General features: G+C 38.4%; 1 protein-coding gene across 4 annotated transcripts in view; it reads left to right on the forward strand.

Annotated features, from left to right (window-relative positions):
- The window catches only part of GRID1 (glutamate ionotropic receptor delta type subunit 1), a 1,182,427-nt gene that overhangs the window by 1,065,955 nt on the left and 96,863 nt on the right, over nucleotides 1–19,609 (forward strand). For all 4 annotated transcript variants that reach the window (XM_060768968.2, XM_060768967.2, XM_060768969.2 and 1 more), the window contains exons 10-12: nucleotides 4,386–4,583; nucleotides 7,462–7,786; nucleotides 11,538–11,676. In XM_060768968.2, coding sequence (XP_060624951.1) covers nucleotides 4,386–4,583; nucleotides 7,462–7,786; nucleotides 11,538–11,676 — 662 coding nt within the window. The remainder of the gene's footprint in view (nucleotides 1–4,385; nucleotides 4,584–7,461; nucleotides 7,787–11,537; nucleotides 11,677–19,609) is intronic.

Consider the following 19,609-nt stretch of genomic DNA (forward strand, 5'->3'; position numbering starts at 1 on the left):
TTAGATAATTAGAGTGGTAAGGAAGTAATAGGCTCACCCCAAAATGTGATTTTGTATGTGGGGGAGGGGGGTACAAACCATGGGTTTGCTGAAAATAATAATATTAATTCAAGTACGAGTTTAACTGAAACATTGATTGACGTAACCAGGGTCTTCTTATTTTCCAAATGTTTCCTGAGATTTATTCAAAAAATAGAATTCTCCTGAAAGGAAGCTAAGAATACCAACAACAATGCCCCTCCAACTAATGAGAAAGATAACTGCATTTTTCTTGGAATTGAAAAAAAAAGACATAGAAAAAGACTGGCTGTACTTGGAAGAAATTCAGACAACCAGACAACTATGGAGAGGATTAAAACAGATGGATCTAGGCAAATCAAACTGCTATTTATAACGGGATTTCAAACAAAAAACTGAAAATCTTTATGACAATTTATTTAGCCTTTTAAACATATTATCTCTAAGGAAACAAGAAAAATGTATCTCGGCTTAGAATGAAATAAGTTAAAGCTGCATAATGCATAATAAAGTGGGAGGTATACTATCTACCAAGTATCTTCCAAAATAGATATTAGATGGCATTTTGTCCTGTGAAATTCTAATTTCCCACTTAACTGGAGAGAAGGTGGAGGGAAGAATTCTCCTGTCTGTTGTAAAGTGGCAAAATTTAAAAAGGAGGAGATAATTTTTGCCAAGATTGCAGAGGAAGGTCAGCTTCTATGATGCCTTCTTAACGTTATCATTATATAGAAGAGACATTGCAATTTTTTCTAGCAAAGACTATTTTATCTGTTTCTTTTAAGTATAAGGTAAAACACAGAAACTGAAGATCATTTTTTTTCTTTCAAAAATGTTTAAGGGTCCTGGAATACTTCTTTACTAGGGAAGCTGCTATAACCAATAATGACCTAGAAGACAATTTGATATTGTTTAGATGTCCTTTTATCACATATACAAATCATGAACCCCTTTTAGTTCTCCTAATGCCCATGCAAAGTTCTAGTTATGATCAATTTCCTCATTTGTAGCTTGATGACTGGAGCCCCCGGTGGCGCAATGGGTTAAACCCCTGTGCCGGCAGGACCGAAGACCGACAGGTTGCAGGTTCAAATCCGTGGAGAGGCGGATGAGCTCCCTCTATCAGCTCCAGCTCCTCATGCAGGGACATGAGAGAAGCCTCCCACAAGGATGATAAAAACATCAAGTCATCTGGGCATCCCCTGGCAACGTCCTTGCAGACGACCAATTCTCTCACACCAGAAGCGACTTGCAGTTTCTTAAGTTGCTCCTGACACGACAAAAAAATCTACATTTTTTGCTTTGAACTGGATTATATGAGTCTAAACTGCCATATATTTCAGTTCAAAGTAGATAATCTGAATTATATATGACAGTGTAGAAAGGGCTTCAGATTCCTAGGATACCATTCAAACTACTAAAAAACTACTCCTATTTTATGTATAACTTCCTGACACAACCAAAAAAAAAAAGCTTGATGATTCAATCATGCTTCTTGTTAGACTTTTTTCTATCTATTGCAAAAGTTTGAGATATAGATAGGTGGATGGATAGATAGGTATTTATTCCAATATATATTACATTAAAATCAGTTTTAAGAGAAAGGGACATTGTCATTTCATAAGCAAGACTAACACCTCTCATTCTAAATTTTGAAAATAGTTGTATTCGCAGCTCTAGATGCATCTGCAGTGTTGTCATATAAAGATTTTCCGCTCCAGCGAGTTATATGCCAAAAATAGCCTTTTTAAGAAATAGGAAGTGACATAATAATATTTTGCTGTGGCCTGCACCCATTACTGAGCAGTGCATATAAAGATTTGTTTCCTGAAGTTTTCATTTAACCAACTTGGGGAGCTTACCAAAATGTGAGCATTAAATCTCACATCTCCATCACTTTGGGAGCTCCAAGGGCTACCTTAGAGACTGCTTTGTTCCCTGGATACTTAAAAACCGTATTTGGAGATTTTTAACACTTATGTGTATCACCCACCATTGGACAACAATAGTTAGAGCAGGGGTCCTCAAACTTTTTAAACAGAGGGCCAGGTTACAGTCCCTCAAACTGCTGCAGGGCCGGATTATAATTTGAAAAAAAAAAGGTGAATGAATTCTTATGCACACTGCACATATCTTATTTGTAGTGCAAACACACTTTAAAACAATACAATAATTAAAATGAAGAACAATTTTTAACAAATAACAATTAGTATTTCAATGGGAAGTGTGGACCTGCTTTTGGCTAATGATAGGATTGTTGTTATTGTTGTGTGCTTTCAAGTTGTTTCAGACTTATGTTGACCCTGAGTGAGGGCTGGGTAAATGACCATGAGGGGCCGTATCCGGCCCGCGGGCCTTAGTTCAAGGACCTCTGAGTTAGAGTGTCAAAGAGGAAGTGTCAAAGCACATTGAAAAACAAAAATCTTTCTGAAACAAATGGAAGTGAAAATTAAAATTTTAAAAGGTGGCGACACTTTGCTTGTTTACCTGCCATGACTTCATTTTAAAAAATCATGGAAATTGTAACTTGGTAAGAACACAGAGAATTCCCAAAGTCCTCTTGAGAAAAAAGAAAGGGTATTAAAATAGCTTCAGATTATCTTGATAGCATATTTGGGTTGCACTATGTACTACAACATTTTCTATTTACAATGTCACAATGATTTAATCAAGGTTTGCAGACACTAACTGTGCTGTCACACGCTGGGCCTGTGCATAAAACTGTAGACAGGACATAAATTCTGTGTGCCCAACGGGATGCCGGGGCTGCCTCAGATTAAAGGCCTTTGGATTTCCTTAAAACAGAGTCTTTAGATCGCTTAAAGGTTCAACAAAGTTCTTTATTATTGAAAACAAACAGGTACTTTAAGGCTTTCTTAATAGTCTATTGGCTCTCTCTCAATCTTGTCCACTGGGAACAGGCACTATCTTCATAAACCCTATTTTAACAAATGGGGAAATCCTTAACTTCTAATCTGGGTAGTCTGTCTTTGCCTCTGTTGGCGTGGAGCCCCTGCACCCTGTACCAACTGCTTCTGGCTTCCACGAGTGACCCTTACCAAGCAGAGCTTTGTAGACTTCCAGGGGAAAAAGGAGTTCAGGTTTCAGTGGTGGCTGGCTGAAGTCCCTCAGCAAAGGAGCTGTAAGGCTGTATAGTCCTCGGCCAAGCTACGGGACCTTTCTCCCCGGCCAAGCTGTAGAAGACAAAGCTTTCTACAGGAGCTCTTGGTTTTATGTCCTGCATGAAAGGCTTCTCTGTATGGACTGAACCCAAACTGGCTCCTATTCCCTCCAAAACCCAAAAAGGGGGCGGGACCAGGGAACCTAACTATAATTGACAGGTGGCTTGCCTTATGATTGCAGCCAAAAGAAGCCACCTATCTGCAGAGTCCCTGAAACTTAGGACTACAACAAACATTCAATGCAAAGCAAACAAAATTGGAGCCCCTGGTACAGCTGTACCTGCACACTAACACACACACACACACCCTACTGCCCATGCAGATCGTATATAGGAGTAGTTGACATTTGCTTCAGGAATTTGTTAAAATAACAGTAAAGATTATTTACTGTTTGAATCACTGTACAGTAATTGCAGAGGCAACATTAGTTAGACATTTGCTATGACCTCAGTGTGTCTCCCTCCTTTATCAAAATTGTATAGGCATGCCACTTGCATATTTGTAATTTCAAATCCAAGTTGAAAAGAGACTACAATATGACACATGCAAGCTGCACCTTCCAACTCTCAGCAGCAGTTTCTTGGGATTTCCTCCACTCTTCCCTTTTGCTTTTCTCATATTAGAGTACATTAAAGCAATACAGTGCATCTCTGAGATCTTTAGGACAGGTTTTCACCCATCTGCTATTCTTTGTCTCCCCTCAAGCCAGAATGGGTCATGACCATAGCTCCTCTCCATCTAGGAGCTGAGCTGTTCCAACCCAAGAGAATATCACTGCCACTTTGTAAAGACACAACCAAGAGAAACAGCAGTAAAGTCAGAATGGTTGACAGCCCCCTAGCAAGTCAGCACATAGTGTGTGTCATATTGAAACTCTCACCCTACAGGATCCCTGTCTCTTTGTACACATCATAAAAGCCCTTGGGGCCAAGCACTGTTAAGAATTTATTCTTGGGCTGGTAATAATTTATAAATAATGGAAGAAGGAGTAACAGATTGCTCACTTTTGTCTGAGAAGTCTTTTTCTTGTTTTCTTGGAAAGACAATCCACTCAATTTGAAACTGCAGTGATGGAGGCATTACAATTCCCCATTCTAGGTGTTTTCAATACTATGAGTTATTTGTCTGAATCATTTTGATAAAAAGTACTCTCAAATATCATCTTAAACCTTGCTTTGTTCTCAGGAAGAACCTTTTGTCATGGTGGCTGAGAATATACTTGGGCAACCTAAGCGCTATAAAGGCTTTTCCATTGATGTCCTGGATGCACTTTCGAAGAATTTGGGCTTCAAGTATGAGATCTACCAGTCTCCGGATGGCAAGTACGGGCAACAGCTGCACAACAGCTCCTGGAATGGTATGATTGGAGAACTAATTAACAAGGTAAATAGTCCTGATGAAAAGAAAGATAGCATTTTAAATATTTTGAGCCACCTTAAATGTTAACTAAAGGAACTGAGTCCTGACAGTCAAGGAAATAATATTTGGAATATTGTTATTCTAATGTGAAAATGTAGACTACAGATACCCCAAAGAGGAACATTTATCAGAAACTTTTAGTTTCTCCTACATTTTTTTCAAATATTATACCTACAGAGCCATTTTTAGAACCTTTTCTTGTTAAGGAAATCCTTTGAATGTAATTCAACTCCCTCAGTGCCATAATCTTTGCAATAGTCATTGTATTCCTTTTAACTTCCTTAACATGAATGTTGATTTAGGTGATGAATTGTCTTGAAAGTCTAAACCAAACACTTTGGCAATAGCTATATGTTGGAAACCTTCAATACTGGAATAAATTATGTGCAGACAGCCACATAATATGAATTCTCCTTGCATGCTTAATGGGGTCTTTGTCTGCTGTAAGTTTCTTACTTAAAAACCACTCCATTTTGATTTCCCAGTGTGCTGGATGTCAGTCATGTACCTTTTTTTAATAGTAATAGTATTGTGTAATGATCGGTTGAGTGATTTCCTAAAGAGGAAGATATAGTGTTGTCTTTAAAAAGAGTACTTCAATATGGAGAAAATGGAAAACCAATGTCAAAGTGATTGAGTTACATCTGATTTGGAAGCGCTTGTGTTCTCCTAGATTAAGTGAATGCTACTGAAATGATGCAAAATTTATTTCAGCACAAAATCCTTTAGGGTGCAAATGCTACAATGTATTTTATTTTGGGGAGGGGGGGTGTTACTTTTGGAAATGCTGCATGTCTAACTACATTGAGAATATAAGCACTAATATTCAGTAATGCGGTCATTTTCTCCCACATTACATGGAATTACTTGATTTTTTCCTGCTGGGATAAGATTTTAGAGGCAAATAAAAAGCCAAATACAAGATCAGAGCGTGGCTCTACTGGTATTTATTTATTCATTTATTTAAAGCATTTATATTCCACCCCTCTCACCCCGAAGGGGACTCAGGGTGGAGCACAGCATATGAATGGCAAACATTCAGTGCCACAACATAAATAGACTATATATAGACTATAACAAGATACTCTTAATCTTTTAAGTATTTTGAAGCATTTCCAGTTTGCATGTACCCTTTCTTGATGTTTACCCTCTTTCAAAAAATTATTGACATTCCCATTCAAACAGTTGAGGAGTAGTTGGATTGCAATGTACATATTTATTAATCAGTTTATAATAAGTTTATTTGTACCCCGCCACCATCTCCTGAAAGGGACTCGAGGCGGCTCACAGAATTTCTTCAAAGTGCTGTATATAAAACACCAATATATAAACATATAAAACAACAATATAAGTCTGAGAACAATGAACACACATAAAACCCAATCTGATAATATTGTGAAATTGTTTTACTCCAGAGCAGGATTCCCTCTGACTTCCAACACCACACAGTTGAGTTAAAATAGCAAGCAGTTTATTGAAGATGGTAAAAGCCAAAGCAATAAAAGTAATCCAGAATAAAAAGGCAAATCCAATTGATTAGGAAGTAAAAAAGAGCAATAAATCCATACGGTCCAAGAAAGTCAATTAAACCAGAGGCTTGATTTCAAAGGCAAAAAGAAAACAAAAAAACAAATTAAACAGGAATCCAACAAAGACAAAGGTCCAGGAACATGGCATGGAGAACTATTCCTGAATCCAACGTTCCTTTGTCTGATGATAGACTCCGTACTTGGCACTATATATCTACTTTGTTTCCCAAACAGCTGGGAACAGATTTTTCCTTAGTTTTGATTTCTTTATTAACTTCTGTTCTAATCTGGCTGAACGCCTTAGTTTCTGATTTGTTTGTCTCTGCTCGCTAAACGCTCTTCTTCTGTTCAAGCCTTCATTAAAATCTGGAGATAACTGACCCTGGGACTGCAGCTCAGAGCTTTTCCCAGGCCCTTGATATTCCCTTTGCAGCAACACAGGCCTGTCTAACCCATCAACTGAATTGCATTCAAGCCCTACATCCCTAAAACTGAGCCCAGGAAACAGACCATCGTCCCCATTCCCTTCAGGAACATCTTCATGAACAGCATCCCCATTCCCATCAGAGGAATCAACTTGAACATGAACAACATTGTCATTCCCTTCTTCCAAAGCAACCTGATCATTAGACACAATCACAGGCTGAACAGGCTGACATACAACAAAATTCATAAAATGCAGTCAAACCTGCCAATAAAGTTGGCTATCTATAATTAACAAATCAAAGTGCAGGAGTGAAAGCAATCACTGAGTTTTCAATCTGACCATTATTTATTTATTTATTTATTTACTTTACTTTACTTTACTTCTATATCGCTGTTCTCAGCCCGAAGGCAACTCACAGCGGTTCACAGCACATAGGAAACAGCAAAATTCAATGCACCAATATAAAAAACAGTTAACAACATATCTAATACACAGTTAGTACACAATTACTATAATAGCCATTCAGTAACAAGGTCAAAGGCCTATCTAAAAAGCCATGTTTTTAAACTAGCCCAAAAGGCTTGGAGAGTGGGGACTAAACTAATCTCTGTAGGGAGGATAATCCAGAGCCGAGACCGGATACTTTCTTCAAGACAAAATAGTGAAGAATTAAATATCCATGTTATGTTGCTGCCTGCTGGAATTATTTTTCTATAGCCAAATAGCTAGCTTAGTATTGCTCTCCTCATATTCTGAGGATAAATTATGATTCCCCAGGCTTCAACATAATTTTATAGTTCTCCTTCCTCTAACTCCTTTCTTTATGTGACCAAAAAACTCCACTGAATCAAGAAGCTATTTGACAATTGTTTCTGTTTACTTTTAGAGAGCAGACCTGGCGATCTCTGCCATCACCATAACTCCAGAACGGGAGAGTGTCGTAGACTTCAGCAAGCGCTATATGGATTATTCTGTTGGCATCCTAATCAGGAAGCCAGAGGAGAAGATCAACATCTTTTCTCTCTTTGCTCCTTTCGATTTTGCAGTGTGGGCTTGCATTGCAGCTGCTATTCCTGTTGTTGGTGTCCTAATCTTTGTCTTAAACCGAATACAAGCAGTACGAGCTCAAAATTCTTCCCATTCCAGTGCCTCTACATTCTCCACATTACACAGTGCCATTTGGATGGTTTATGGAGCTTTTGTTCAGCAAGGTACTTGGTCAAATGTTATTTTTTTCTCTGCTTTTCAATCTTGTAACAAAAGGCTAGGCCATGGACTTACCTCTAGCAAATAACTGCTTGAAGGGCACATTATATGTTTTGCTCCACTAGTAAAAATATTGTCTTGAGTTTTAGCACAATTTCAAAACACATATTATATTTTAGTGCACAGAAATGCTTGTCAAAACTGTCACAAGTTATATTTAGCTCATGCCTCCTACTTTAAAATAAACACTGTTTAGTAATACACCAAAAACATATTTTTTCTAAAATTAACAATAGCAGCAACAACAAAAGACCTATAAAATGTTGTATCTGCTGGAGATGGTTTTTTTGTCTTTAGCCAAATAAAAATGGTTTAGCAAAACATGGAAAGGGGGCACGGAAACTTTGAGTAAATATTCTCTCTCACTGTGGGTGTATTCACATTGATGCTTATGTTTTCTACTTTTTTTTTAAAAAAAGTGATAATTTCCCACTACTTTAACTACATGGTGAAATGATAAAAATGTAGCATCCATCAAAATCCCTCATAGCTATCTTGAACTACTAAAGATGCACATGCTTATGTGCATTCTTTTGTCAAATTGGATAATACTCCATATACAGAGTCTGCCCCACAATTGCTTTTGCGTGATTTTCTGGACCAAACTTAATGGCCAGAAAAAATGCCGGGCATCTGTATTATCCCTTGGCATAAAAAAATATCGGTGTAAAAACGTTCATCTGAAATCTCTGGAAAAATTGAAAAAGCATGATATTTATCTTTGTACAGTTTGCTTCTTTATAAGAAGTGACTGAAAGTTAGTAGTAAAATAGGGTGGAGTTTACTGTATTGCAGTAGAAGAATTTTTCTGCATATCCCATCTCATTGTTTTCACTGCTACACTTCATTTCCTGTCTGACTATTATGCCTATTTTTAGCCTCAGCTGTCACTGGGGAGAGGACTGTATTCACTGTAGGCTATAATTGGCAACATTTCATTGTGCAATAAAATAGACTCATAAAAGCATAAAAATTACCTTCCCGGGTAAGATCAAATTCCATGTAGTCCAACATTTCTCTTGTAACATCAGCCAAATGCATGCCCAGGAAAACTCAAAAAAGAGGTAATAAAAATGATATTGGATTGTCCTCTGCTGTTTCTCCCTGGTGCCTTGTAAATAATATTTTGAAGGGCAGATTAGAACTTTTTTGTTACCTTTTTGAAAACTTCCTCAAGACAAGACTGCAGAAGAGAAGGCTGAGAGGAGACATGATAGCCATGTATAAATATGTGACAGGAGGTCATAGGGAGGAGGGAGCAAGCTTGTTTTCTGCTTCCCTGGAGAATAGGATGCGGAACAATGGCTTCAAACTACAACAAAGGAGATTCCATCTGAACATGAGGAAGAACTTCCTGACTAATAGAAAGCTGTTCAGCAGTGGAACTCTCTGCCCCGGAGTGTGGTGGAGGCTCCTTCTTTGGAAGCTTTTAAACAGAGGCTGGATGGCCATATGTCGAGGGTACTTTGAATGTATTTTTCCTCCTTCTTGGCAGGGGGTTAGACTGGATGGCCCATGAGGTATCTTCCAACTCTATGATTATATGATTCTATGAATCCTCTAACAAATCCTTTTTTGACCTAGACATGTGCAGAATCATTATGGGAATTTTGACTACACTTATTGAAACTCATTTGAGGCCCTTTCTACACTTCCAAATAAAATCCAAATTATCTGCTTTGAACTGGAATATATGGCAGTGTAGACTCATATAATCCATTTCACAGAAGATAATGTGGATTATCTGCTTTGATAATCTGGATTATATGGCAGTGTAGAAGGGTTCTAAATACCTTAAAATCTCTCAGATGTTTCAGCTTAGATACTTTGGAGATGCTCCCAATTTTGAGTTTCATTTCACTTCAGAAGTGATCTACTGAGAATCCATAAATGCGTGGATTTCTTGAAGTTCTTTTGGCTTCTCAAGTCATTCAGAAATAGGTTTGATCAATGAGAACTTCAACAAATTTATTTCAACTGCATGCTGTATTCATCAGAAACAAAATTCATTTTCCTATAAAGGTTTCTTCGATGTATAATGAATGAGAATCATAAAAATTGAGATAAACTGATCAGAGGAAACCATCCTTAGTGGAAATTAGCAATTGAGGTGGAAAGCAACTAAAATTAATGTCCATACTAAATAATGTCCTATTCTCCAGGGCAGTAGAAAACAAGCTTGCTCCCTCCTCCCTATGACTTCCTGTCACATATTTATACATGGCTATCATGTCTCCCTCAGCCTTCTCTTCTTCAGGCTAAACATGCCCAGCTCTTTAAGTCGCTTGTCATAGGGCTTGTTCTTCAGACCTTGATCATTTTAGTCACCCTCTTCTGGACACATTCCAGCTTGTCAATATCTCTCTTCAATTGTGGTGCCCAGAATTGGATACAATATTCCAGGTGTGGTCTAACCAAGCCAGAATAGAGGGGTAGCGTGATTTCTCTGGATCTATACACTATGCTCCTATTGATACAGGCCAAAATCCCGTTGGCTTTTATTTTGCCACCGCATCACATTGTTGTCTCATTATGCCAGTGTTTTTGTGCTTTTGAAACGTTAGCAGCTGCTTTGGCACGAGAAATCCTAACACATACATTTCAGGCAGGTTACTAACTTTGTGTGTTAAATTTTACAATCGAATAAATGAAGAGGCAGATAAACAGTCACATTAAAAGAGTTGAGATCTTTGTTTTTCAATTGGTCTTGTGATATTTTTCAGTGCTCATTTAGGCTGGATCTACAATGTAAGATTGGAACAGCATGATATGGTCAGTGTAGATCCATATAATGCATTAGATCCAGCATTACATGGTGAGGACACCTAACATTATGTTACATCAGTGGTTCTCAAAGTATGCTCCGCTGAGCCCTTGGGGCTCCGTGAAGCATCCTGAGGGGCTCCATTGTTTCCTCCTCCTCTCCCTCCAAGCTTCCCTGCATCTTTCCCCTTGCCTCCCTCACCATCAAAAGCCATTTCTCCCCACCTTCTTCACTGCCTGGATCATTCCCCCCTCACCTTGCTTGCTTCCAAAACCCCATTTCCCTCACACCGCTCAGGGGGTGCTGTGATTGTTCTTTTCCCACATGGCAAAGGGGAGTTGGACTGGAAGGTCCCTGGAGTCTTCCACTGAAATCCTGTTAAGTTTATGTTGGTCAAAACGTTTCCCCACACCTGATGTATCTCTCTCTCTTTCTATCTATCTATCTTGGCACTTCATGAGAAACTTGTGCTTCAAAAAGGGCTTCACAGCTGAAAAAGTTTGAGAGCTCTTGGGTTACATTATTGCAAACTAGTCCCATGTTTGAAAATGTCACTATAATAAAACCATCCAACTGTTAAACATAGTACACCCAAGAGGAAGGAGTAGTGATGGAAAACATTCTTCTCTCTGATTTACAAGATTTTCACCTGTTTGCTTGCTTGTTTCTTTGCTTATTACATGACAAAGCATTTACAAATGCACATGCATCCCATCTGAAATGGTTGAGATCCAGTATCTCATGTGATCTCTTTGCGTGGGGTAGATGACCTTTCAATCACTGAAACTCCAGACGTTGTTTGAACACATAGGGAAATCACATTGATTCAGTGGTTTAACTCTGGTTGGGACTAATTTACAAGGAGATCCAAGCCTAACTGAGAAATGTAGGCATGGGCATTGAAGAGGTCACTTTTGTTGCTTCTTTTTCAGGTGGTGAATCTACAGTCAATTCTGTGGCAATGAGAATTGTGATGGGAAGTTGGTGGCTGTTCACTCTTATTGTATGCTCATCTTATACTGCCAACCTCGCAGCATTTCTCACCGTAAATAGGATGGACAATCCCATAAGGTAAGAGCTTTTCTGCTACCTAGATAGAAATCTGAAGTCCAAGAAAACATATCAGAAATGATATTGGGTAAGTAGTTCATTAGAAAGTGCTTTAGAAGTGCACTCAGTCCTGAGGATAGAGAAGGTCTGCAGAAGCTTCTTTAATTGAAATAAGGAAACTTTTCCTCTTAATTTTTAAGCAGAAAAAATGCAATTCTACTTTGAAACTAAGGCCCCTTCTACACTGCCATATAAAATCCAAACTATTTGCTTTGCACTGGATTATATGGCAATGTAGACTCAAATAATCCAGTTCAAAGCAGATGATGTGGATTACCTGGATTGTATGGCAGTACAGAAGGGGCCTAAGAGTACTAGCAAACTGCAATGGTACTGTTAACTTAAAGCCATTAATTACTCTGCTTGAGAGGCTACCTACCATTTGGCTACAGTTGTACATTTGCACTATATGAACAAATATGTATTCATCATTATCAGTGATATTTTATGTTAGAGTATGATAGCCTTCCAAGTGTAGGGTCTTGGTGGTGGGTCTGTAGGTGATTGTAAAGACCTATTCTTGATCCACATGTTCTTCCATAGTGAGGACATCAGTTTCCAGATTGAAGGCAGTTCTGGCTTGAAGCTCCTTCCTTGTGAGATTTCTCCTTTTCACCCTCCATTCATGCCTCTTCGAATTCAGCATACTCTTGGTAAAGTCAGGGCTTCCGAATTATCATTGTCTATGCCACGTTTTCTAAGGTTAGCTTTAAGCCCAACTTTAAATCTCTTTTCTGGACCCCCAACATTCCGTTTTCCATTCTTGAGTTGAGCATATTGTTGGGATTCAGCCTCTGTGTGACTCTGTACCTGATACTTTGATTGTATTTCCTGATGCCAATGTAGATGTCAATGTTGATTCTGAGGCCAATGTAGATGTTAATACTAATGATGGGTTGAATAGTGAAAATCCTACACCCTTTGAAAGTGAAAGTCAACGTTCCCATGAGAACATTCATTCTGAACCGAGCGGAGAAGTTTCACTCTCCTTTTCTCCCAGCCTTAGTTCCCCAGAGAATCTGACACCTGGTCAGCCTAATGAGGGAAGGAGGGGGCAGATTTGGCAGAGCAGGGGAGAAGCACAAAGTTTACGGAGGTCAGAAAGATTGAAGAAATGCAAACAAAAACTTCAGGCATGTCTCGTAATAGATTTCTCTCCTTTAAGAGTGCCGGGTCTGAAGCTGCCTTCAGACCAGGCATCGTTCCAGTTTAAAGTGCAAGCCTGTGGAGGCCTCCTGATTCATGTGGCTGGGTTTCTCGTAGTTTCTCAAGTTGTTCCAAGTGTTGTTAGCTGGGAGCTAGCAGATTTCATGATTCATCAAGGGTAACTCACCGTTTGCTGTGGTTTTTTATGGACTTATTCATGGACATTGCTTGTTGCTGTTTTGCTATGGTTTTTGTTTACCTCTGATTCTTCCTCTGCTTGCATTCAACGTTCTTTAATAAAGAAGAATTGTATTCCTGCAGTCAAGTGTGGTGAATTGATGTCAAAAGGGTCCAGTTTCCTGCTCTGGGTCACAACACATATAGTAACTGCTTTGGGAAATGGTGATTGGGCCTTTGGACAACATGGCTGGTCCAGTGAAGTTGATGGCAAAGGATTATTGATTTAATGCTGGTGGTCTTTGCTTCTTCCAAAATGCTGATATTTGTCCATCAGTCTTCCCAAGAGATTTTCAGAGTGTGATATCTGTAAATGGGCCACATTTAATGGGCATATAACAGGGTTGGGAGCACAATATCTTTATAAACAAGCATCTTGGTATCCTTATGAATGTCCCAATCCTCAAATACTCACTGCAATGCGTATCATATGTCAATGTGATAAATTGACCTGCCATGCAATAAAATTCATAGTTTTATTCTTAGTAGTACATTTTAGCCTTTTACCTTGTTCTGTGTCAGTGATTAAAACTTTCAGCTATTCATCTTGAGGTGTGATTACATCCAGCTGTCAACAAAATTGGCAAGAGTCAGCTTCCAGCCAATTCGTTGCAGTCAGTGATGATGTACAAAGGAGATAGCAAGACAATTTCATTTGAGGACACCTGCTTGAAGAGCTAAAATGGGAAAAATTGCTGTTTTCAACCTGCATTGTTGAAAACAATAACTCAATCCTCAATTTCTTCTTAACACTAAGCAACTGCTCACCGAGTCCAGTCTTTTCCCTGTTGTCAGAGCAGATTACCTCGGTTCGAAAGGATCCAAAAGTTTTTTCCCTTTTGCTGAAATTGTATACTGGAGAGAATAATTCATGCTACAGTGCACTGTATTCTGTATTTGAAATTGACTTTCCTATCTCTGCCACCCTTTTGGATTTTCTGTTCACTCTTTCCTCCAAACTATAAGAATTCCCCAGGAATTTCTACTAAGATATATCTTGTGCTCCAAAGCTTGGTCTCATGTGTCTGCATTTTCCTTTAGGTTTGTGCCACTATTTTGAACTCAGACGTGACTTCTCAGTGGATAATACAGGGTACTTGGAAACCAAAGTGTTTTCAGTATGTTAGGCAAACCATTTTTTCTTGCTCTCAAGGGCGTCACACCCAATTTGTAACAGTGGGATAATACGTTTTTCTTTGTTTCTCATTTGTTCTTTAAAAGGTCACAGAGAGAAACCACACAATCATAGAATCCTAAAGTTCAAAGAGACCATGTGAGCCATCCATTCCAAACCCCTGTTCCTCATAGAATTTAAATTCCAAACCTTAATTATTTTGATTGCTCTCTTCTGGACATATTCTAACTTGTCAATGGCATTCTTGAATTGTGGTGCTGAAAACTGGACACAGTTTTCCAGGTGAGATGTTACCTAAGCGGAACAGAATCGGAACATTTTGAGTCCATAAAGTTCGACCCACACCTCTTAAGCATAAATTTATGATAAGTATGGTAGCTGTCTCTAGAGTTTGAATGTGGGGATTCCTGAATTCCTGGCATCTCCAGATAAGGTTGGGGAGATTCTAGCTTCCATTTGAAGTTCTAGATAACATTTTTGGTCAGTCAATGTACCTTAGGGGTTGGACTGCAAGCCTCAACCCCTTCCAGTCTGCAGACCTACAGACCATGCTGGGTGGGTGATTCTGAGTATTGTAGTCCAATAAGTAACTTTCCCAAACTCTGATGGAGGCAGTACTGAGCTAGTATGAGGCAGAAGTTTCTTATATAACTATAAAATATATACACAGTGTCTTAGTTATGGTTTCACATGTACCTATAGAAGTTTTCATGTGCATTCTTAGAAAAGAGGTTGGGAGCATTTCTTTTATTTTGTTTCCTAATACTGTTAAACATTGGTTTGAATACGCTGTTGTTTGGACTGTGAGTTGCTGTTTGGTTTTATCCATTACCTGGCACAGAGCTTTTTTGGTAATTCTTCACATTGCTTTATCTATTGATTTCTAGCTTAGTCCCAGCAGTAGAATTGTTTTGCTTTTTTAGGTTTTCTAAGACCTTTAAAGAAAGATTTGTTTGAGTTTATATTTCATCCAGAAATAAGGAGATTTGGGATACAGGAATGTATAGCAAATAATCTTCTGATCAGATTATGTCATCTTTTTTCAAAAAAACCCCCCAAAAACTAGAGAGGGAATAGCTGAGAGGGTAAAGGAAGCTATTATAAAATGATTCTAAAAAACTTCTCCTGGATATAACTATAATGGATCATTATCAGCATGTGGCCATCATTCCATTTTAGGCAAAGTTTTGCATCCTGTGATGACTGCTCAGCTCTAGGGTTTTGTTTTGTTTTTTTGAAGAAAATTAATTATTTAGATCAATTTCAACCTGATTTCTATGGGACAGAGATTGCTTTGGTCACTTTACTGGATTACCTGCACTGGGGGCTAGTTAGGGGGTGTGTCCTCCTAGACCTCACAACCACTTTTGATAAAATCAACCATGGTGTATTTCTGGGTTGCCTTGCTAGGATGTGACCTGGGGGAGGGAGAGTGTTTTGCAGTGGCTTCATTCCTTTCTGGAGGAATGAATCCAAAAGATGGTGAAAGGGAACTCATGTTCAACTCATTGGGTTTTGTCTTGTGGTGTCTTTCAGGGATGAGGTCTGTCTTCATATCATTTAATATAATTGTTTTACCCCTCTGTTTATTTCCCCGTTTGCTCTCTGGAGGTGGACTGTTCCATTCTGCTAAGTTTTAGAGTAGGAGCTTAGGATCCCCCTAGAGAGATCTGTTGGTTCAGCCCATTCTGGCTCAGAGCTTGGTGGAAGGACTTTTTATTCCATTCTTCTTTGACAGAGCTTGTAGTAGTTAGCCAGAAAGTGTCTGGTCTGGCATAGCGGTCTGGAACAGGCAATACTTAGCACGTATTTGCCACAGAGACCAAAGTTTATAGATGTACATGCCAAAGACCTAAGCAGTACATGTCCCAGAGTTTAGAGATGTACTTTCCATAGAAAATAGATGTTTATGCCTCCATAGAGTATAGAAGAATATAGTTAGTATTTGCCCAAAGAGTATAGAAGTGTATGCCTTATAGATTAGAATTGTACCATCATAGAGTGTACTTACCTCATAGAATATAGTTTTGTTCTTTACCTCAGAGTTGTACCTTATACCTGTACCTTACTATTCTAATTCTATACCATCAAGAATCAAACTACACTTTTGTATACCTTGTTTTGATTCACCTTGATTATTCAGTAAACTTGATTGGTTAAATTTAGTCTCATCTCTAGAGTTTTAATTTGGAGGTATTAAAGTACATATAGGGCATACCGATGGTCACTGGGAAAATAGCCGGACACATATAGTTTTCTTATCCATCTTCCTGGTGTGCCATCACAATAATACATGAACATTCTAAGGGATATGTATTGAATTTTGGCTGATGAGATAGTCAAGTTAATTGGGTTTGTTGTTTTTGTGTGCCTTCAAGTTGGTTCAGACTTGGGGCATCCCTAAGTCTAAAATTTAGGGCTAGTTGGGGCTAAATGCCCTTGGAGGCCCATATCTAGCCAACAGGCCTTAGTTTGGGGACCCCTGTCCTTGAAAGCTGACCAAGGGACCATGGATTGTAATGTCCAAGAAGGAGATGTACGACAGAGATCCCCTTTACATAGTGGAAAACATCTTTATCACTCTGACTGCTCTGTCAATAAAGGTGAAATCAGGGACATTGAAAAGGCAGCTAAGTATTTTCAGAATCCTTATTCTTGTCATCTCCCACACATATTTCAAAATAGGGTCACCCTGAACACTATCCTGAAAGTACTAAAATAATTCCTGTGGGATATAAGGAAGGAGGCAACAAAATGCACCCCGCAATAACCAATATGAATAGGCTGTTGGGAGGTGCTAAGGTCCTGGAGAATTCTCAATCTAAAATCCACACATAAGGCAGACTCAAGGATGTGCCTTTTTTGTCCTTGTGCCTACTAGTGCACACAACATCTGCTAATTATACCCAACATCTGCTCATCCATGTATACTGCAAAATTTAATGAGAAATACTGTGGCTCCCTTTGCTGCTTTTTGGTAGTTAGCAAAACTTCATAGTGTTGTGCACCTATATATTTCAAAGCCTAGGATCAGAAGCATCCTTGTGATGATAATTAAGTACCTCACTGGAAAGTAAACAAACTAGGGCAAGTAGAAAAGTAGACCATTTGCAAATTCAAAGCCTTTTTAATTTAGAGCATTTGTCAGATGAGATCTAACATTTACACTTGTTATGAATGTTTAGGCTTGTCTGCTCAAGTTTGACTGCTGATTGCATACACAGTTCATTGTGTCTGTTTATATAATCATATCTGTTGTCTGGCAATGGGGAGTATATCATTATTTGTAAGTTTTCACATGTGTCTCTATTGGTGAATACCAATATCAGCCCATCATTAGGAAAAAGGAGGCAGCTAACCCAGGCAGCAGATTTGAACCCTCCCTCCCTCTTCCTCTCTCTCTGTCTCCCCCTCTCTCTGATTTATGGGTAGGTTCTTAATTATTTTCTGCTTGTTGTGACAACAGTCCCTGCTTGTGATACTGTATACCTTGATATGGCTGTGTTGCTTTCTCTCAGATGAATATATCATAATCTGAAGTACATTTTAGCATGATCCCTGTCCTCTTGGAGAAGAATAGAACCAGCAAATTGACATTCAGATGAAGCACTCCGACATTGTTTCATTAAGCCTATATAAGTCCCATATAACATGGGGTAGAGATGCCATTCTTCACAAGATTGCTTCTTGGAGGAAGCAACAATAAATATTAGCAATTTTGGGGTGTTGTAGGTTTTTTTCAGGCTATATGGCCATGGTCTAGAGGCATTCTCTCCTGACGTTTCACCTCCTGACGTTTCACCTGCATTAGCAATTTTCTTTCTACTGTAAGAAAGACTAAGAAATCCACATGGTTCTCAAAACCTGTTTGCAATTTGGAATTTTTCTGTGCATTCTTTTTTGCTATTCTTTTGCACAAGAATCCAGCATTTTCTACAGAGGAAACATTTTTTCTGTACATAAAATAATATTTCTGCATGAAAACATTATTTTCTATACAGAAAACTTTCCTCTACAAAAAAAAAGTTTTCATTGTAAATGATCCAAATGTAAGTTTTGCACAGAATGTGTCCTGAACTGGAAAAATTCTCATCAACAAAAGATTCTTCACTTCAGGATTTGCTGATAATTGGATAATGTTTTGAATATTTCCATTCCTAGTATAGGGTGAAATGTGGGTGCTGTCAAACACCTTCCTATTTATTTCTGAAGTTATTTCTGGAGTAACAAACATAATATTCATTATATAACAATATTAATAATGTTATTTAATTTCCACATTTAACGATGTTGCTAATCACTTTGACATCTATTTCAGTGGAAAAATTGGATAGCAATGTATTAAATAAATAAATAAGGTGAAAGGTGTTTATACAGTGGTGAATCTACTATTTTAGGTTCAATTTTAAGGTAGCTATACAAGATTCCAGGCATCTCAACACCTTGTATAGCTGTTTTGAAATTCAAACCAAAGCCCAAAGTGTATTTGACCACCCTAGTTGCACCAGCCTCCACAGCATGGATTAAATAGACATAATTGGGCACTACTCCTATGCGTTCTCTCATTCTTCATATCATGTCATCCACTTTTACAACTGTAACCCCACAATCAGGATTGTTTTACTTTATTGGGCAGCCTCTAATGATTTTAAGCAAAATAAAAAAGGATGGTAGAATCATAGTCAAAGACGACCACAAGGGCCACCCAATACAACCTTGTGCCATGGCAATGCTGTCTCTCTAGTACTTTTTGGCTTTGAATGTGATGCTCAATTACATTTAAAACCATGTTGTATATTCTTCTCTCACCACTCCAAATACCTAACATTTTCTTGGAAAAACAATATAAGGGATAGTAGCAGCTAACCATACAATATTCTTTTGCATTTTCTGTATGGTTTTTTTTTTAGGGTGGTCAAAGCCATAAGAGTAACCACACTACTCCTATCCATAAGGTTAGCACAACTGAAAGTCAATATGATAGGGAAGATGATGAAATAGGAGGAAGGGAGAAATACATAAATCCCAGTTTGTGCAATTGAGATTATTTTTGTCGACATGTGCTTTTGTAAGAGGCTATATCATTTACATTCCAAGGACTATGACTGTTCTTCACTTAACTGCAGGTGAGCTGCCTTGCAGGGTGAGAAGTAGCTGTGCAAGTACAAATGAGGGAATTTGGTTCAGAATGCTTCATTGTTTCCATGTGGCTAAGTTTTGAGTGTTTCAGTGTGGGGTGCTGGTATCTCACAGCAGAATGTATATCAGACATCAGAAAAGGTTGTATCAAGCATACACTGTGATCCCCTTCAACATGTCTGTGAGAATTGGTGATTCTTACAGAACAAGCAGCTTTACCCTCTGGCTGTTTCAACA

Source organism: Anolis sagrei, chromosome 3 (genome assembly GCF_037176765.1).
Source record: "Anolis sagrei isolate rAnoSag1 chromosome 3, rAnoSag1.mat, whole genome shotgun sequence".
NCBI classification, from domain to species: Eukaryota; Metazoa; Chordata; class Lepidosauria; order Squamata; family Dactyloidae; genus Anolis; species Anolis sagrei.